Raw genomic sequence first — 16,139 nt, 5'->3', positions numbered from 1 at the left:
AAATCTTGTGAGAGGAGAGGTTTACCTAACACAACCATTGGTTGTGAAGATTAATAATGCAGGTTGAGCACTTAATATGGTGCTTTGATTGGTTGTTCAGTTGTTCTGCCATTTGGTCTATTTGCATATTACCCTTTTATTAGATAGGATTTTTGTCCTAGGTTAAAAGTTATATGTGATATGATAAGTAATAATAAGTACAATAAGTGAGATAATAAGTAAAAATAAATTTGATAGTTAATTTTCTTTAATATAATTGTTGATTAGAAGATAATCTAAGTACTAATAATCAGGTTACTGAATTATACTAAGCCCTTAATTTGGAGACAACCAGAAAAAAACAAATTATTGTATGACTTTATGACAAAAGGCAGAAAAAGAGAATATTTTAGAAAAAGTAAGAAATGATGTTATTTCAGGGGAGGAAATAGCAAAGCTCAACAGTATTGTAAATTTGGATAATCAAAATATAATCTGCCCTAACCAATTTGGCTTAGTGAATAAAGCGTCGGCTTGCAAACTGAAGGATCCCAGGTTCAATTCTGGTCAAAGGCATGTACCTTGGTTGCAGGCACATCCCCAGTAGGGGGTGTGCAGGAGGCAGCTGATCAATGTTTCTCTCTCCTCGATGTTTCTAACTCTATCCCTCTTCCTTCCTCTCGGTAAAAAATCAATAAAATATATATTTTTAAAAACATAATCTTATAAGGATTTCAAAGAGCTGGTTGAATAAAATATAAGCAAATAGACCCCAGGAGAGGGATGAATTGGGATAGGGTGGGAACAATTCTTCTTGATGTATGCCTTATCTATTTTTGAACCTGTGAATGTGTTATCTAGTCAAAGCATGTGTGTGTGCATGTGTGTGAGCAAGCACACATGCAAATGTATTAGGAAGGAGAGGAGAGAGAAGTTTATAACAAACATTCATATTTATATAATGCTGAGGTAAAAACCACTAGTTACCAACTCCAGCAGCCTCTTCCTTCTTAGAAACATACTCCAATTTTTTTCTAGATTCATGGCTATTGGCATAAAGACCATATTACTCGGCTTCTCTTGCAGCTAAGTATTAGTCATGTGGCTAAGCTGTAAAATCTAAGCATGATATTGTATGGGTCTTGTAGAAAGTATTTAAATGGAACTGATTCTGCCGAAACTGGTTTGCCTCAGTGGTAGAGTGTCAGTCTGTGGACTGAAAGGTCCCAGGTTCGATTCCGGTCAAGGGCATGTACATTGGTTGCGGGCACATCCCCGGAAGGGGGTGTGCAGGAGGCAGCTGGTCGATGTTTCTCTCTCATCGACGCTTCTGGCTCCCTATTTCTCTCCCTTCCTCTCTGTAAATATCAATAAAATATATTTAAAAATAAATAAATAAAAAATAAATGGAACTGCTTCTACTGAAAGCTGTGTTTTATTTACTCCAGAGGATAACAGAGAGCTCATTCAGTCCTCATAGACCATGAGAAAAAAGAGAGAAACCTGAGTTCCTGATTACACCTTGGAAAATACCGTACTAACCATGACTGACCATCTTCAGGCTTCTTTTCCACAAAAGTGAAATAATCTTCTAACTTTTTAAAATCAAGTTTTTTTAGGGTTATCTGTTATATGCCGACAAACCTAATGTTAACATAAAACATTGATATATATTTCCCCAATACTACAAATAAAGAAGTCAAACTAATTTACCAATCAGAATGCTCATGAGCCTATTCATGGATCTGGGTAGGATCCTAGAGTAGGATGGAGTATTCCAGACATTGTCCTAGCATCTAAAGAGATGTACTACTATCTTCAATGCTTATCATTGTTGTAAACAGGGTTAAGGTCTTAATGACTTTCATAACTTGAGCAATAGCTTACTACATACTTTCACATACACTATCTCATTGAACCTTGCAATCAACCTACGAGTCAGATAAGGTTGGGATTAATATCTCCATTTTACAAATGAGAAAACTGCTCAAGGTCGTACAGCTTGTAAGTGGTAGGACAAAAACTTGAACTTTAATCTCATGAGTATAAATATTTTCCACTGAATTACAGGATTAGGGAAATTTTTTAGAGACATTTCAAAAGTTTAAAATGAGTATAATTAATATAAAATATTGCAAACTAGACCACAAAATCAATGTCTTCCTATTTCACAGGATTTACAAAAAAATGTTTGAAATAATTCAATCTGAGGTAGATAAGTACAGTGAAATATCACTAAATCATTCATAAGAAGGCTATGTACACACACAAAAGCGTTCTGGAAGGATTTAGCACAATCTGTTAACAGTGAATACTCTGGAAAATTGAATTAAGACAATGCTTGTAGCCAAAACCAGTTTGACTCAGTGAATAGAGCAATCTGAAGGGTACCAAGTTCAATTCTGGTCAAGGGCATGTACCTTGGTTGCTAGCAGTATGGGAGAGCAGCAGGTCATCCACAAAAATCTGCTCTGCACCCCACCATAAGCCAGCTGCTTATATTGAGTAGGAGGACAAAGATTACATAGGGAATAAACAAAAGGGTATGCCAAATGGGCATTTAACAGGTAATGCATGCTGGAGATTTGCAAAGTCCTATGGGTAGGCAAAGGCTGCAGGTCTTCAAAGGGCTGGCAGCCCTGGTGGTTCTGCAACAAAGTTATTAATCTTTCCATGATAATAGGCAGCTCTAGGATGGGTAAAATGGACTGCATTTCCAGATGAGTTCCCAGATCTCACATGCAACTCCCAGCCAGGTTAGAAAGTGCCTTCTTAATCAGAACAAAAACAGTACAGTTAACAGAGCATAATTAATATTTCTTACAATTATAGCTGGTCCCCAATATTCTATTTCTGCCCCATCACTACAACAAGTTATTTTCTCTTAATTACTAGGAAATACACACACACACACACACACACACACACACACAAACATATATATATCTATATGCCTAAGTGACTGGCTGACCAGTCAAATAGCTGAAGGTCCGGTAGCTATAACATGCACTGACCACCAGGGGGAAGACACTTAACACAGGCATGGAAACATGGAACAGACTGATGAATCTAGAGGGAAGGGGAGAGGGGGGGGGGGGGGCAGGAAAAGATTAACCAAAGATCTTATATGCATACTAGAGGCCTGGTGCATGGATTTGTGCACCAGTGCAGTACCTCAGCTAGGCCTGTGCCCTCTTGCAATCTGAGACCCCTTGGCAAATGTTGGACTGCTAGTTTTGGCCTGATCCCTGCAGGCCAGTGCACAAATCCATGCACCAGGCCTAGGATAATAAAAAGTTCACAACGTGAGACAAATCAACCACTTCTTTTCCTTAAATTTGTTTCTCCTTTAGAACTATGAGATCAAAAATAAATATTTACCAGAAGAGCAAAGATCAAAAACAGTCCCTATGTCTAGACATGGCAACAAAGATTAACAAGACACCAGTGGCTATTTGTAGGCAACCTGGAAGAGAAAAAAGGCCCGGCCATTCCCCCTGAAGAACTACCCCATTTTCTTCTAACTATATATTCATCATTCTCTACCATGCCAACCCTTGAAGATAAGGCCGAAGATTGACTGCACTGCACATGTAAGACTTTATAAGTTAATCATGTGCCTAAACATCAGGTTTGGCAGTTTACAGACTATCTAAAAAGATAATCAATTTTAGGTCTCATTAGACAGTTTACTTTAAAATACTTGACATGAATTAATTAATTCATCCTCTCAACCCCCTGTGAGGTAGCTTTTATCAACTCCATTTGTTGGGAAATTTGATCAAGGAGAATAATAATAGTTTTATCTATTTACAAAACACCTTTTTTACAATATAAATAGAGCCACATGCTTATCTTTTCCATCTTCTAACATTCCTGTGAGGTAGATGGCAATAATACCATGTCCTTTCTTAAAAGTGAAATGCTATGGACAAGGAGCTTAATGACTTACTCATAAGGTAACTTATATTTTATCCAGTAACTAGAACATACTGCTTGGCATTAACACTAGACCATGGACTCAAGTCTCAACTGCGCACAATTCAAGAGTGTCTAAGCTTCTACTTTTCCCTACAGCCATCTTTCAAAGCATCACATTCCAAAAAGGATTGAGGTCACGCTTGTTTTTTAAGCTCGTGTGCTCACTGTTTATCAAGTTTATTTATCATTTTTCTAAATTGGGCTATTTAAGTTTTGTCTAGATGCCTGAAAGCTAAATTATTTTTTGTTTACTGTCTGTGCACTAGCATTATAAATGATGTCATCAGAAATGTACAAAACTCTTAGACAAAGATGTAGAGCCAATAAAAGCAAAGCAAATCACTTAAGGAAGAGTGCATTTCTTCTTCTCTTTTTTTTTTTTTGAAGTAGGCATCACACAAAAACGTGACTCATTAAACCCAAAAGAGTTGACTATGTCAGTAAGAGCTTCTTATGCAGCCTTCCACAAAGAGACCTGAGTGGCAGCATGAGGCCTCCTCTTCTATGCATTTTCCTCCAGGCAGAATGTGCATTTGTGTGGCTACATACACAATTATAATCTCTCCTGAAAGGCAATTTCTTCCATATGACAGGCTGAGCACTGGCCTGAGTGCTAGCCTCATGTTGCCTGTGCAGTTAACATGCTGAAATACCAGACACATTTAATCTCTCCTTTCTGGGGGAAAAAAAACACACAAAAAATAAAAAATAAAAATCATACACACAAAAAAACTAAGATGGGACAGAAGAACTGAAGCTGGAAAGAACTGCGCATAGAGAGAAAAGGAGGCCAGCCCAAGTGCCCAAACTCACTTTCTCAATGGGCTGAGCTCCTTTGTGTGTTGCCTACTTGCGTGTCAATTTACAGGACTTTGGGGCATGAGAACCATGAAGCAGAGTGGTTCTGGCAGCCTGTCCGAGAAGCAAAGCCAAAGACATGTGGCCTTTAGTCATATTCAAAGTGTTATTGTCTCAAACATGCCTATTTTAAAATACATAATTTTCCCATTTTGTGCATGCTGTATCTAAGTTGGCCACGGGAATTCTGCCACATGATTTTGAAAGAGAAACAGAGGGCAATGGCCCGAATGCAGCCCTATCCCTGCCACACATCTCTGTTTACTGGGGACCAGTGGGGCTACCCCAGGTGAGAGAAGTCTGAATTTAACAAACGCCTGATATGAAGGCCTGGGGTACAAACAGATTTCTGCCTGAGATTACAGAAACTGAAGCTTGTGTTTTATCACAATTACCTATAATCTCAGAGCAAGACCTTGAGCTACACAAAAATAGGACAGCTGGGAAAAAGCTCTTACTCTCTCCAAAGAATAGTGCTTTAAGAAGCTAACTCAATGAAGAAAAAGAAAGGGCCCTGAAAGTGCCTTCTCAGACAATATTTACTTTTACTGAGTTCCTGCGAATCAAACAAAACTTAGTCAAAAGCTTTTTTGAAAAATGCAATTTATGATTTCAGCAATAATTGCTTTGTTTAAAAAGAAAGGTGCTTAAAAGAAAACATAGCTAATGGGTTCAGTAATTTGGTAAATTCAGGTGTGTTTGGGAAAATCCCTCTTCTCTTTGAAAAATCATTAAAATTCTGCTCAGATAAATGTGTTTTGACTTGAAATTCCAATCATAGAATGAGCTATTTCCTATGATCCTTAGGGAAGTAGTGCAAGGGTGACCCCAACACAGAGGACCGGGGGATTAGGGTAATTCCTGTCTTAAAGCTTATGCCTCTGCCCAACTAAAGGAGAGGATCTCATGGAGAGGTCCCCAAATTGTATAAAAATTTCCCTCCTTAAAATGGCATTTAAAATATATATATATATATATATATATATATATATATATATATATATATATATATATATATTTCCGAGAGGAAGGGAGAGGGAAAGAGATATAGAAACATCCATGATGAGAAAATCATTTATTGGCTACCTCCTGCAGGCCCCCTGCTGGGGACCGAGCCCACAACCCAGGCATGTGCCCTTGACAGGAATCAAACCTGGGACACTTCAGACTACAGGCCGATGCTGTCCACTGAGCCAAACCAGCTAGGGCTTAAAATGGCATTTTAAAAAAATGGATTAAATCTCACTGTTGTGTAACAAAACATAGAAATTGTGGTATAAATCAAGAAACTAACCTTAGATATAATCTAGCATTGTACTAGGTTTTGGAGATAAGCTGCCCTTATGGCTTCCTGTTCTATTAGAAACCAACAATAACCAAGTATACAAATAGATAAGATAATTGTGACAACTGCTAAAAAGGATAGAAACAGATGATGAACTAGAAATAAGCTAATGGATCATTTGTCTCTTTTGATCTATATTATTACTTTTTAAAACTTGAATTACCTACTCAGCATCCTAAGATTACTCAATCTGCAAACATAATATTTGTGATTCCCAATTTTTGGAAAGCATTTGGAGAAAAAATCTTAATTTACTTGTATGTATAAACCAGAGGCCCGATGCATGAAGATTCGTGCAAGAATAGGCCTTCCTTCCCCTGGCTGCCTACATTGCCTTCACTCCAGCATGAACCACCTTTCTGCCTTCCCATGCTGCCCAGAGGCTCGGAGCTGCTGGGGTAGTGCAGAATGCCCCATCCCTGGCCACTCGATGCCCGCATATACAAATTAACCTGCCATCTTTGCTGGGTTAATTTGCCTAGTCACTCATGATTGGCTGATGGGTACCACGAAGGTATGGTCAATTTGCATCTTTCTCTTTTATTAGTGTAAGTGATAAGCAAGGTCAAAATTTTACATAACTATTTTAAAACACTAGAGTAACCTTGTACTAGCCTGCAATTTAGTTACCTTGGGAGAAATGGGGATGGGTCAGGAAGAACATGCCTTAGAATTCACTTGCTCTTTTTTCCCCCCAAACAAAAGGATATTATATTTATTAAATAGCTTACAGACTCCTCGAAAAGGCAAAAGAAACAGTCTCGGTTGTACTTCCAGGAACAACTCCCAAAGGCACATCCCAGAAGTAGGCCACAGGGAATTGCTGTCCCTGCCATGACTGAAAAGCTGCTGACCAAACTGGGAAAGCACCAACACAGCTGCATGCAGACAGCTCACCCACGCTACAACAGCACTTATTACACTGTCACTTTGTGTTACAGTTTCTGAATATGTTCCATCTCCCATCTATGGCATAAATTGCCTGGTGGAGAGGAGGGAGAACATTCATATTCAGTCCTTGCATTATCCAGAAAGAGCATGAAGAAAGAAGGGAGAAAGGGAGGGAGGGAGGAAAGAAAGGAAAGGAAGAAGAGGGACAGATGATTTTGTGAATATGTTCATTACTATTTTGAAGTGCCCTAGTTTCCAAATATTTAGGAAGTCAGTGTAATATCTATAATATTTTATTTCCTTTTTGCAATAACCCAAGCACTTTAAAGCCCTAAGAGTATTTCTGCTAGTTTATTATAAACAGCACTGTTTCCTGGCATAGGGTTGGATTTGGAAGGTCCCCTAATTATACTCAAACAAAATAAATGTGCTTATCATGATTCATCCAAAAGCAAAAAAAAAAAGAAAAGTGTCTGGCAGTAAGACAAGTAAATACCATATGCATGTATATCAGCAAATACAAAAAAAAAAAAAAAAGAAAAAAAAAAAAAAACCAACCACATGGAAAGAACTTTCGCCAAGACTTGAAGAAACTGTATTGACCTCATGGCTGGAAGGGACTGTTATCAGTGAGTGTTGGATGCTGTCTTAGTCCAGGTAGTCTGAGAAGCAGGCACCAAGACAGGCTCAGATTTGCAAGAGATAAAGTAGGGGAAATGTCCATGGGGAAACTGTGGAGAAAGCCAGAGGAAGCTGGGAGAGTGGACAGAACACAATGCAGGTTTGACGCAGAGGGGAAGAGGAGCATGAAGAAAGAAAAAAAATGAACTGCAGTGTGAGTCCTCAAGCCAAAGTCACCACTGGAAGAGTCACCCATCTCCTAGAAATGTCTCTCTCCTACCCCCTCATTGGCCGGGAGCAGCCCGTGTAAAGTGTGACTTCAGTGTGATCAAGGTGTTGGATTCAGAGCTGGGATTGGGAGTCAATTACCCTCCCCAAAGTAAGAGATCATAGAGGCACATTTTCATGGCTGCCAATTACATATGTATTACATATTTTTATAAAATATACTAATAGTAGCTAATATTTATTGAACACTTACCCAGGTACTCTAAAAAGAAATATCTTACTCATTTTCACAATGTAGATCCAACATAGCAGCCAGGCACTGCTTTAAAAGTTTACATGTATGAGATATGAAGTAAGTACTATTATTAGCTACATTTTGCAGATAAGAAAACTAAGGCACAGAGAGGCTGAGTAACTTCTTAAAGGTCACACAGCTCAAAGTACATGGATTACTGTCAATAAAACACTATCAAATGGTTTCTTTTTAGAAGTAATCTTCCTCATTGTCTGCCTCTAGGATATGAGTCCAGGAGCAAGAAACTGGAATTTTACTGTTCCTGATCCATCCCGATTCCTAGGATGCCCCCTCCTGGCAGAAATGCTAAAGTAAGCCCTCTGAGCCACTGAACTTCAGGATCCATGCATAAGTCTATTCAATAGTTGGAGCCTGTTTTTGGAGTTGCTCAAGGTATTTATAATGTGCAGTTTAACCATGTGAACTCTGGAGTCAGACTGCTGGATTAGAATTATTCCTTCATGATTTCTTAACCAGTTAGTTAATATCTTTGTGCTGCAGGTTCCTCATCTGTGAAATGAAGATAAAAATAGAAACTATCATTTTTAAAAAAATCATTTTATTGATTTCAGAGAGGAAGGGAGAGGGAGAGTGACAGAAACATCAATATGAGAGAGAATCGTTGACTGGCTGGCTGCCTCCTGCATGCTTCCTACTGCAGATCAAGCCCACAACCTGGGCATGTGCCCTGACCAGAATCGAACCTGGGACCCTTCATTCCACAGGCTGACGCTCTATCCATTGAGTCAAACCAGCTAGGACAGAAACTAACTTTATATGTATTAATATAAATAAAACACTTAAAATATTACCTAGTACATTCTAAATCTTTAATAAACCTTAGTTGTTAGCTCACATTTGGGGTACCCTAAAGTCAGATTATTTATCTTCAGATTTTAAAAAATATGTTTTTATTGATTTCAGAGAGGAAGGAAGAGGGAGAGATAGTAACATCAATGATGAGAGAGAATCACTGATCAGCTGCCTCCTGCACACCCCCTACTGGGGATTGAGCATGTAACCCGGGCGTGTGCCTTTGACCAGAATCAAACCTGGGACCTTCAATCCCCAGGCTGACACTCTACCCACTGAGCCAAATCAGCTAGGGCATCAATTTAATATATATGTATGTATTAAGTGCCTACATTGTGAAAGGCAGGTAGTTATACAAGATGAGTAAGATACAATTCCTGTTTTCAGGAAATTTATTTGCAACTAATAAACTGTTTTTAAGAGTTCCATCCTAAGAGGGAAGCAAGGATCACTGCCCTTTGCAGGTAATACATGTTTTGATTTGTTTGTTTTTATCTTCATAGTGAAGAGGAAAAAACAGGCTATGGAATCCAATAAACCTGAGTTTGAAACCCTGCTTTGCTATGCGTCATCACCTATGTGACTTTGTATAAATCAATTAGCCTTCCTAGGTCTCAGTTTCCTTCTGTGTAAAATGAGGAGATATTAATAACTACAAAATGGGATTAATAACGAAACCTTCTTCTGAGGGTGGTTGGGAAGATTAAATAAGATAAAACACAGTGCTAAGCATATATGAAGTGCTCAATTTATTGTGATTCCCGATAAAGCAGAGAGATCATCTCTGTTTTCCAAGAGTTATCTATCATGCCAACTCACTACCAACCTTAGTGAGAATAAGCAGTTTCTATGGAAACCGAAGAGACAACTTTGAGCATGACTGAAAGCATGCACCTCACCAAAGTAGGTGGAGTAAAAAATAAACCTCACACCCTCATGCTTATACTCAGGGCAGCACGCAGGTGGTGTGTTTTGTACACCTGGGACCCAAACAGGCTGCCCTGGGGCTCCAGAGAGCTCCCCACACCCAATCAGATACACAGACACACCCAGCCTCTGGCAAAAGCTTCCAATAAGCATGCATAAGGCTGGAACTCTTTCAAGGGTTCTATATTTATTTCATCTCCTTTCCAGACTCTCATCTCCCTATTTAGGCCTGAGCATTAACATAATTTCTATCACTACATTCTGACAGTTGCAGGCATAGACATCATCGAGCTGATTCTATAACAATCTTAAGATCCTAAGCCAGCGATTTTTAAACTTTTTCATCTTATGGCACACATAACCTAATTACTAAAACTCTGCAGCACACTAAAAAATATATTCTATTTTTTTGCCAATCTGACAAAAATAGATATAATTGATTTTTTTAAAAAATAATAGTAGTTACCCTTTTTGCTCCAAAGTGGTTGTTGTTAATCCAAGGATATTTTTCCACTGTTTTTTAGAAAGAGTGGAAGGGAAGGGGAGAGACAGAGAGAGAAAAACATCAATGTGGTTGCCTCCCCAACGTGCTCCAACCAGGGCCAGGGACAGAGAATGTAATCAAGGTATTTGCCCTTAACCAGAATCAAACCTGGGACTTTTCAGTACATGGGCTGATGCTCTAAGCATTGAGAAACCGGCTAAGACCAAAGTGCCTTTTTTTAAAATCAGATGCCTATATTTTAAAAATCAGGTGCCTATACAAAGATTTCTGGTAATCAATGAGACCTTATTAGTGACATGACCAATAAGATACAACTCTATTTTATGATCTATACATTTATGATTCAAGACAGGATATTCACACCTGACAGCTATTTGGTGAGTTGGCTGTTGTCATTTTTTTTTAAATATATTTTATTGATTTTTTTACAGAGAGGAAGAGAGAGGGACAGAGTCAGAAACATTGATCAGCTACCTCCTGCATACCACTGGGAATGTGCCCGTAACCAACGTATATGCCCTTGACTGGAATCGAACCCGGGACCCTTCAGTCCGCAAGCTGACGCTCTATCCACTGAGCCAAACCAGTTTCAGCCATTTTTATTTTTTTTTATTTGACAGTGTAAGTGAAAAGAGGTCGGTGCCCCTGACTGAATAATCAGGTATTGCATGTTTTAAAATTTCTATGGCACATTGGTTGAAAATCTCTGGCCTAAACCATTCCAGGCCATGATTACAGATTCCTAATCCACAAAGTCAGTGGGGAATAGATCAGTTTATACATGATGAGAGGTAGATATTAACAGGTATTCCTGTAATTCACACCAGGATACTTAAAAGAGGTCCTCGACACACTTACCAAGGGGGCGCTCAGCTTTGGCTTTTGTTTGCTGAATGGTTAGAACTTTCTAGTCTCTGCAATTTTCTTTTCTCCATATATATTTTCTTCTCTAGGCCTATACATGTAAGTGACTACACTTTTTAAAAAAGAAAAAAAAAAAGAAAACAAAACCAAAACCCTCCACGGGTATTTAAAAATGTAAAACCAGGAAATATTTTATTAAATTAATATATAAGGCGTAGTCATTAAATGGTCATTAAATTGAGGGTGAATGCTTCAAAACAGCTTGCCTCTAAAAGAGACCAAATTTAAATGGGCAAAGGTTGTTCTCAAGCAAAGATAAATGCATTTCAGCAGTTGTATGGTTTGATGAACCATGAGGAAAACAGTAAGTAGTATGAGCAATATGAATGTCCAGAGGTGATTAAGACAGGGAGTTAATATACTTAAATGCCACAGAGCCTTAAGGTGCACTTGGTCAGGGTTCAAGGATTAGGTAGATGGTCGGATACTGAGGCAACCTGAGACTTTGATTTGTTTGTAGATTCATTATCAGCACTGACACAAATTGGACTTCCTGAAAAAGCCATTTGTAGAGGGACCACCAAATATCTATAGGTTTCCCTTTCTATCTGCTAGCCAGGGCTTATATTTGCCTTTTCAAATATTAGTGAAGAAAACAACCTCTCACCATGTTGTATAAACTGATCTATTCCCCACTGACTTTGTGGATTAGGAACCTGTAATCATGGCCTGGAATGGTTTAGGCCAGAGATTTTTCAACTGGTGTGCCAAAGAATTTTTACAACATGCAATACCTGATTATTCAGTCAGGGGCACTGACCTCTTTTCACTTAGATTGTATATTAAATATGCCAAGCCTTTGAGACATATAATTTAAACAGTAAACACCCAACAAAATAAATAATGGGCTAGGCTTTTTAAATACTTCATAGATTGAGTACTGGATAAATAAAATATGTAAAATCCTTAGCAAAAGTCTAGGTATTACTAGACATTGATATTATTTATTAGATGCAAATTTATCTGTGATATAACTATGCTCTTTTGGCTGACTACAATTTCTCTCTCTCTCTCTATCCATGTCTTTTTTAAAAAGTTATCTTTATTGTTGAAAGTATTACAAATGTCCCCATTTCCCCCCCATTGATGCTCTCCACCCTGCTTCCACCCCCTCCCTAGGCCTTCCTTGCACTATTATCTGTCCATGAGCTATGCATATATGCATATAAATTCATTGGTTAGTCTCCACCCCTATGCCCTTCCCCTTCCCTCTGAAATAAGTCAGTCTGCTGCATGTTTCAATGTGTCTGGATCTTTTTTGTTCATTAGTTTATTTTGCCAGCTCCAGCAGCCTCTTCCTCCTTAGAAACATGACTCCACTTTTTCCTAGATTCATGGCTATTGGCATACAGACCATATTACTCAGCTTCTCTTGCAGCTAAGTATAATTTTTTCTGCTTGGTGTTTCTCGCTTCTTAGGATATATTCCTAGAAGTGGGATCACTGAGTCAAAAGTATGCCTTTTTAAAAAATATTTGTTATTTTTAGAGAGAGGAAGGGAGAGAGAAAAAGAGAAACATTGATGTGAGAGGGACCAATCGTTGGCTATTTCCTGCACACCCCCACATGGGAATGGAGCTCTCAACCGGGGCATGTGCCCCCACCAAATCAGCAAGCCCTTGATGAAGCCCAATCACTGAAGTGCACCAGCCAGGGCTACATATGCCTTTCCAAAAACCAAGTTGTCCTTAAACCTGGTGAAAAGAAGGTCAACTTCAGCCAGGACCGGTTTGGCTCAAGTGGATAGAGTGTCGGCCTGGGGACTGAAAGGTCCCGGGTTCGATTCCGGTCAAGGGCATGTACCTTGGTTGCGGGCGCATCCCCAGTAGGGGGTGTGCAAGAGGCAGCTGATGGATGATTCTCTCTCATCAATGTTTCTAACTCTCTATCCCTCTGTCTTCCTCTCTGTGAAAAAACAATAAAATATATATTTTTTTTAAAAAAAAAAAAAAAAGGTCAACTTCATTTAAAAAATGCATATTAATCTTCCTGGGGCTATTTGTCATTTAACAGGTTGAAAATATCCAAAAGCTTGATCTATTTTATTGGAAAGACTACGGAGAAACAGGCATGCTCTTACATTGCCAATACAACCCCCAGGAAGAACAATTTGACAATATCTATCAATATTTAAAATGCATATACCCCTGATCTGCTGATTCTACTTTGTGGAATTGATCCTTGCAGATATACTACAATAGTAAGGGAACAAAACTACAGGTTATGGTTATTCAGTGCAGTATTTTCAGTAGTAGCAAAAGGCTAAAAACAACTTATTGTCTACCAATGGAGAACTGGTTAAATAAATTATTTATATACTATACAGCTAAAAAAAAGAATGAGGAGGCTCTCTTCTGATAAATTACTCTGATATATTAAATTTAAAAAGTATGCACTGTATTCTCCTTTATGTATATAATAAAATAAACTCTGGGGGGATACTTAGTAAACAAGTAATAGTGGTTACTGGGGGTGGGAAGGGTGGCAGGAGACTTTTCACTATAAACATTTTTATATTTTATTTTTTAAACTTCTTTATATTTTAAATCCAGTTTCTGTATTATCAATTGGAAAATTTAAACTAGAATTGTTTTTCATAAAAAAAAATGTGTATAGTACACATTTGAATTTTATTGAATATTATTCAATTATAAAAAGAAATGAGCTATCGAGCCAGGAAAGGGGCATAGTTATATCACATAATTATATTCAGGGACCTTAAATGCATATTGCTTAAGTGAAAGAAGCCACTTTATTGCCTGACTCCAACTCTATGACATTCTGGAAAAGTAAAACTTTAAAGACAGTAAAAAGATTAGTGGTTGCCAAGGGTTGGAGTGCAGGGGTAAGGATGAAGAGGTAGAACACAGAGAATTTTTAGACCAGTGAAACTATTCTGCATGATACTATAATGACAGTTACATGACATTATATATTAAAACCCAGAGAACTGACAACACAAAGAATGAACCCTAATGTAAGCTATGGACTTTAGTTAATAATAATGTGTCAACACTGGCTCATCAATTATAACAAAGGTACTATACTAATGCCAGGTGTTAATAGTAAGGGAAACTCTTGAGTAGGGGAAAGACGGAATACTATGGGAACTCTGTATAAAATCTGCTCAATTTTCTGTAAACTTGAAACTGCTCTAGAAAATAAGGTCTATCAATTTTTTAAAAATGTGTGTGCATATATCCTTTTTTCATCCAGTAAGTGCCTTACACACTGGCGGTGCTCAATAAAGTACTAGCTACAGCCTTAGTGGTCAAGAGCTCTACAATTTCCTAGCTGGGTGGCCTCATTTGTGTAAGTTACCTCTTCAGCCTCAGTTTCTCCGGCTGCAAAATGGAAGAAAAATACAGCATTTCCTCCAGGGCTGTTGTGACGATTCAATAAAGAACGCATGTAAGATGTTTAGCAGAGTCCGTAATGTAAAATAAACGCTCACAATTGTTAGTTGCCACTATGTAATGGTAACATGATTATTCATAGAATGCCTGATTTGGCACTTCAAGTTTCATGGTTACTCCACTACCAGCATATCAATAAGGGACCCCCTCAGGGACCCCAAATTCTCAACTCCAACCTATCCCACTTTGAACACAATTTTCATAGCCTGAGCTACAGCCCGTACACTTCAGACATTCTTTACTCCCCGGGTTCTGTTTTCCGCCTCGCTGGGCCTAAAAGGCTCAGGACCCCAACGCGCCCCCTTCCCCGCTCATCCCCATCCCAGATCGACCGGTTCCCACACGGACCCCGCCCTCGCCTAATGTGTCTGCACTTCTTTCCTTCCCCAGGGTTCCTACCCAGATACTCGTAGTCTGGTAGGGCTAGGCGCTCCGGACTCAGCATCATTTGACAAGGATAGCTTCCGAGCTGTAGCTCTCCTGCTTCCGGAAGCCAGGTCACCAGCGCTCTCCGTTGCCATGGCACCTACGCAGCCGGAGGAGAGGAAGGAGGCGGAGGGGGTGTCACGCAAACAGTTTCCGTACCGCAACGCCAAGCTGGCCACGCGAGTTCCGGGAACAGTCGCTTCTCGGCGGCCCAGTCTTCTTAGGAGTCAAGAATTCTGGAGGAGTTTGTTTTAGGAGGAATTGGGGGTGGGGGGGGGGGGGTGGGGGGGGGGTCATTGCCAGCCTCCCATATTCTCAATTTCTGAATTTCATAACTATTCCTGCTTGATACAGCTGTTATCCTCACAATAGCTCCCGCCCCTAGATTTCCATAAACAATATCTCATTACCAAATTTTTATCTATTATTTACTATCTTTATTTGCTACAAAATGCTTTCAAGTGCTTATATCTTGGTTGCTCCTATAACAAGGATGCTCATTAAAATCTGTGTACATACATCCTACAACAGAAGGTGCTCATTAAATCCTCTAACAGTTCATTAACATTTCCTCTCAAAATCCTCTATCTGTAGTCTCTCCTTCTACTCCTATACCTTAATGTTTGGTATACCCAAGTGTTTTTCTTTTTCCTACCAAGAGACTTCACATCTCTATTTTCTTTTTTTAAGAGGATCACTTTTTATTTAAAAAAAAAAAAAGTTTTAAATTGATTTCAGAGAGGAAGGGGGGGGGAGAGAGAGAGAGAGAGAGAGAGAGAGAGAGAGAGAGAGAGAGAGAGAGAGAGAGGGAGAGAGGGAGAGAATGAGAGAGAGAGAGAGAGAAACAGCAGTGATGAGAGAGAATCATTGATCAGCTGCCGCATGCATGCCCCTTGCTGGGGCTTGAGCCCACAACCTGGGCATGAGCCC

General features: G+C 39.0%; 1 protein-coding gene across 3 annotated transcripts in view; it reads right to left on the bottom strand.

The window, feature by feature from the left end:
- The window catches only part of CUNH11orf49 (chromosome unknown C11orf49 homolog), a 126,042-nt gene extending 110,716 nt beyond the window's left edge, over nt 1-15,326 (bottom strand). For 2 of the 3 annotated variants that reach the window (XM_036427781.2, XM_036427780.2), the window contains exon 1: nt 15,183-15,326. In XM_036427781.2, the coding sequence (XP_036283674.1) occupies nt 15,183-15,231 (49 nt within the window). In that variant the 5' untranslated portion in view covers nt 15,232-15,326. The remainder of the gene's footprint in view (nt 1-15,182) is intronic. The other variant, XM_036427782.2, reaches the window with a different exon arrangement.
- Nucleotides 15,327-16,139: the final 813 nt, after the last annotated feature.

This window comes from Pipistrellus kuhlii, unplaced genomic scaffold, assembly GCF_014108245.1.
Source record: "Pipistrellus kuhlii isolate mPipKuh1 unplaced genomic scaffold, mPipKuh1.p scaffold_m20_p_9, whole genome shotgun sequence".
In the NCBI taxonomy this organism is placed as follows: Eukaryota; Metazoa; Chordata; class Mammalia; order Chiroptera; family Vespertilionidae; genus Pipistrellus; species Pipistrellus kuhlii.
Note: the sequence above shows the minus strand (reverse complement) of the source record. Positions and strands in the feature narration are given on the sequence as shown.